This window comes from Teleopsis dalmanni, chromosome 1 (assembly GCF_002237135.1).
Source record: "Teleopsis dalmanni isolate 2A chromosome 1, ASM223713v2, whole genome shotgun sequence".
Taxonomy (NCBI): Eukaryota; Metazoa; Arthropoda; class Insecta; order Diptera; family Diopsidae; genus Teleopsis; species Teleopsis dalmanni.
Genome location: NC_051846.1, coordinates 28,107,602 through 28,112,324, shown reverse-complemented (window position 1 = coordinate 28,112,324; position 4,723 = coordinate 28,107,602). Strand labels below are relative to the sequence as shown.

Sequence of the window (4,723 nt, the reverse complement as noted above, 5' to 3'; positions counted from 1 at the left end):
GTAAACAACACGAAAATACTCATGACAGAAATAAGCCATATGGCTGCCAGTTTTGTACATTAATCTGGAGAAATCGTAGAGATCTTATTGAGCACATTAAAAATAATCATTCGAAATTAAAAGCAAATATATGTCCGCTCTGTAAAAAGGGATTTAATCGTCATTCAGATCTGAAGAAACACACTGTGATACATACAGGTGTGCGCCCTTATACTTGTGGTTTATGCAGAAAAACATTTTCACGAGACTTTAATTTACAAAAACACTTTCTACTACACACTGGACAGCATCCATTTGTATGTCCATATTGTCCGAAGTGCTTCTCCAATTCTACTAAACTGATACAACATATACAATTTCATAGTGCTAAAAACTTGTTTGAGTGCAAAATATGTAATGTATCATTTTCGCAACAGAAAAAGTTTATAATCCATCAACAAATCCATGGAGATTCGGATGTAGAAAACAACAAAACAGATTTCCACTCTGTTGCAAATACTAGCAGTAATGCCTCGACTTCAGTGTCAGTTGACAAGTCGGTTTATGCCCTGAAAAGTTTTTATAAGGAAATTAATGTTCCAGTTCTTCAAAATTTGGATACCAGTGACTATCTTAAAAAACATTCACAGATTGATTCAGATGGATTTCTCTCTTGTAATAAATGTGGCATGACTTACAAATGTTCGAAGAAACTTGTACGACATATAATAGATCGCCATGGTGAAGCAAATTCATTAGCATTTTTAAAATGTGGTGAAACTTTCTATGAAGATCCATCACCCGAAAGTATACTAACTTTCGTTGTAACACATCCAAATCTGTCCATAAAAGAACTTTGCATACATTTTAATATAACGGAAGACGAAGCTTCTGATAATATAACGACATATAATCCATAGAATAACCATATAAAGAATACAGTTTTGGATAACAACAGTATGATCGGTTTGGAATCTATCTATTCATAATATATGATAATAGTTATAATAATATTTGAATATATACAATTTTAAGTCAATTTTCCTTTCACTTGATAGTGTCAAATGTAGCTCCTAACAATTTTAGACTACAAAACTACATCAAAAAAGTAACACAAGAAATATCCATTAAGAAGTTTATTATTATCGAAAAAAGTTTTTTTGACACAAGATGAAATTAAATTGTACATTTATAGAAATTAATAAAAGAACCAATAAGGGAATTAATTATTCGTTTTTACATTTGTAAATCAGTTATCATATCTTTTGAAAGTATGTGTTAAAGAACACCACGAAGTTGCCTAAAAACAAATTATTCACATACTCTATATAACAAGTATCTGGCTATATTACTCTAGAACAGTCCGTACTGTTTTTGTTTTTTAATAGTAAACGAGTACATTGACTACTTCTCTAATCAATGTTTTGTGGTAGAATAGACATAAAGAGGTTTTCGAAGACACTCATTTATATATATATATATAACTTATATATATATGTATAACCCAATATATAAGCTGGAAGAGCATAAAATACGGACCATAGAAAAGCATTAAATTTTATCCATAGCAAGCATAATATATATATAGATATATATATATGTATATGTATATATATGCTGATGAGCATAAAATACGGACCATAGATAGCATTAAATTTTTTTTTTTATTTTATTTTTTATTTTTACAAAATGGGTCTTTAATTTATATACATAAATTAATTTTAATGTAGGTATGCACTCGGAGAATAAGACTTCAGCAATTTCGAGGAAGTTTTGATTTGCCGATAAAGACAAGACGTTTTTCTAGCATGGTATTCATAAATTGCAAGAAAATGGATCCAATATGTAGAAACCGATACCAGATATTTTAAATAAAAAAAATTAATTTCCCTTAAAAATATTTTTTTTTTTTGCCAGAAAGAAGCCGGATAAAACTTATGCATACACCTAGTACCTTGAGTTACAGTTAGATAGATAACTAAAATGGAAGAAGCACATCTTTATTTTCAAATAAAAAGAAGCTCAAGATAACTTTTTGTTTCTTTCATTTAAGATCAATTTAAGATGATGAAATCAAACAGATCTGTTACATTTTGATCTGAATCAGCATTAGCTGACTATCACCCAATGCAAAATTTATATATATTTAATAGTTTTCTTTAATGTCTTAGAATAGTGTAAATAAATTGGAGAAGTTCAAACAAAAAATTAAAACAATGTAAAATGCTTTTAGCTAATAAGACAGTAATAATTGGCATAGTCTCATGGAGTTGAACGCTGATACATTTTCTAGTAAACACTTATTTTTGAAGAAAGATATTGAAGAGAATACTGTGTCATTTTAAATAGCTTTTGGAGTCAATGCCTTGGCTCAAGAAAAAAATAAAAACGCAACCCCTGATTTTTAATATTTTGCACTCTGTTAATAAATATTAAAAATGGAACCTTTCCACTCAGTTACTAGAACAGTTTCAAGTTACTTAAGACCTAATATAGCAGTATCAAGCATCTACTTCACGCCGCGGCGTGACAAACATCATAACAAACTTAATTTACCCTTTTCACAATATCTTTTTGCAGTGTATAGTAATTAATTTTACGGTAATTTATGAAAAACTTAAGAACAAATTCATCACATCTTAAAAATCAAAATAGAGAGGTTTCGAACAGTACTGAATTGCAACAACAAAATTTTTTATTTTTTTTAATTAATTGAATATTTGGCAGACTGTACAGCTGTTTTGAGTATTGCCAAAAACCCAATATCGGTGGTCTTAAATTATTTCTTATATTTAATTATTCGTAAATAATTTTTTGAGATTGCAAATAAAAATAAATTAAAATTAACTTATTCTCAAATAATTAAGATAATAAAAAAAATTTTGTTGTTGTACTTCATTACTGTTCGAAACCGCTCTATTAAACACAAGACTGTGTATTAAGTTAAATACTACCGTCAAAACTTACATTAAAATTAAATATAATATAAAAATTATGATTTTAATTTTTAAAAGCAGAAAATGTTTTATAATGAATATTCTTTTTTGAATGAATATTCTTTTTAAAAAAAAATTTTATGTGTGTCCACTTCACTGAAATGCACTGCAATATTAACAATTTATTATATTTGTTGAATTATATTTATTTGGTTTATTAATTTAAATGCTCTTACTCGTATAAATTTATGTAAATATTGTTTCCTGGAGCACAAAGTTATTTACTACAACACTCTACTTCTGGGATTCCCCTTCACAAAAAAAGAAAACAAGACTAGAATAGAAACAAAGCGCAGTTTAAAATAAAAATTTGATTCTACGAAAGTTGATACCGAAGTTTTCTTCTTCCAACCTCACGGTAAATCCCCACAATAATGACAGCGACGATGATTCCGCTTATCAGCAGAAAGTTTTAAATTGTTTAATAAACAAAATTAAATGAAAAAAATTAAAGATCTTCAAATCAAAACATTTATAAACTGATAACACTAAAGTGAAATCAAGCATTTAAGTGTGAAGATTGAAACCGAGAAGATCAGTTCAAGACTAAACCATCAAAAAAAAAAATAAAATGAATACTAGAAACTATTTGCAAATATTCTTAGTGCTTGCAATAGGTAATAAAATTTAATTATAATTTAAATAAAATTAAAGTCATAAATTATTTTATTTAAAGCATTACCCGCTTGCTTTGCGATCACCGTACAACCGCGTAGTTCATGGGGTGCTGTAGCAGCTCGTTCTCCCTCTCGCATTAGAGGCAAGGTGGACTATGTCATCATACATCATTCGGATAATCCTGGTGGCTGCAGCAGTGCACAACAATGCAAGACTATGATTAAGAATATTCAATCGGATCATAAGAACAGACGTAGCTTTAGCGATATTGGCTACAATTTCATCATTGCTGGAGATGGTAATGTTTATGAAGGCAGAGGCTATGGTTTGCAAGGCTCCCATGCACCAGGATATAATCGCAATAGTATTGGCATTGTATTTATTGGTTCTTTTGAAAGTAAGTACTTTTCATCAAATACTAAAGTGATTTTATTTTAATATTTTATTATTTATTTAAATATTTTAGACACTGCACCTTCCGCTCAAATGTTGCAAAATGCTAAGGATCTCATTGCTCAATCAGTGCAGCAAGGTTACTTAAAAGAGGATTACACACTGTTGGGACATAGACAAACCAAAGCAACCGCTTGTCCAGGTGATAAATTATATACTGAAATCAAGACATGGCCACATTGGAAAAACATCTAAGATATTTTCTAATTAAATGTTAGGTTCATTAGATTCAAAAGATCAAATTATGAATTAAGAAAGGCTGATAAGAATTTTTATAGATTATAGTATTAATAAATAAAAATTGTAAATTGCAATTAATGAAATTAAAATGAAATTAAAACGTCAAAATAAATTTAAATAAAATTTTTTTATTTACATAATATTTATATATAATCAGTTAAAGGACATGAATGATAATTGATAATTATTAATGTGGTTGATTAAAGAGGCAATGATCAATGACGTAAGGGATCCATATTAAATTTTATTTTAACATCAGTTATGATGGCAAACTTATCGGATCTCCTCAACATCATATGGAAAACCAAATGTTTTAACAGGAATAGAAGATAACTATAATTAGCAAGTCGCCTCTCCCAGAATAATCTTCTTCTCAACCTATAATGGCAGAGACTATTTAACTCAATTTTAAATATTCTTACTCAATTATTTTCTAT

At 28.5% G+C, this 4,723-nt stretch overlaps 1 protein-coding gene across 1 annotated transcript; it reads left to right on the top strand.

Annotated features, from left to right (window-relative positions):
* The first annotated feature begins 3,479 nt into the window (after positions 1–3,479).
* LOC119668713 (peptidoglycan-recognition protein SB1-like) lies at positions 3,480–4,384 on the top strand. The gene is made up of 3 exons (XM_038078316.1): positions 3,480–3,592; positions 3,652–3,990; positions 4,060–4,384. The coding sequence occupies exons 1-3, from the start codon at positions 3,547–3,549 to the stop codon at positions 4,239–4,241; spliced, it is 567 nt and encodes a 188-aa protein (XP_037934244.1). The 5' UTR covers positions 3,480–3,546; the 3' UTR covers positions 4,242–4,384.
* The last annotated feature ends 339 nt before the right edge of the window (positions 4,385–4,723 follow it).

What these genes read in the sequence shown, in the direction of transcription:
- LOC119668713 (XM_038078316.1), top strand. Translation starts at nt 3,547, where the DNA reads ATGAATACTAGAAACTATTTGCAAATATTCTTAGTGCTTGCAATAG. An exon ending in ATTCTTAGTGCTTGCAATAG is followed by an intron (nt 3,593 to 3,651) that starts GTAATAAAATTT and finishes TTTTATTTAAAG; the next exon opens with CATTACCCGCTTGCTTTGCG. An exon ending in ATTTATTGGTTCTTTTGAAA is followed by an intron (nt 3,991 to 4,059) that starts GTAAGTACTTTT and finishes TAAATATTTTAG; the next exon opens with ACACTGCACCTTCCGCTCAA.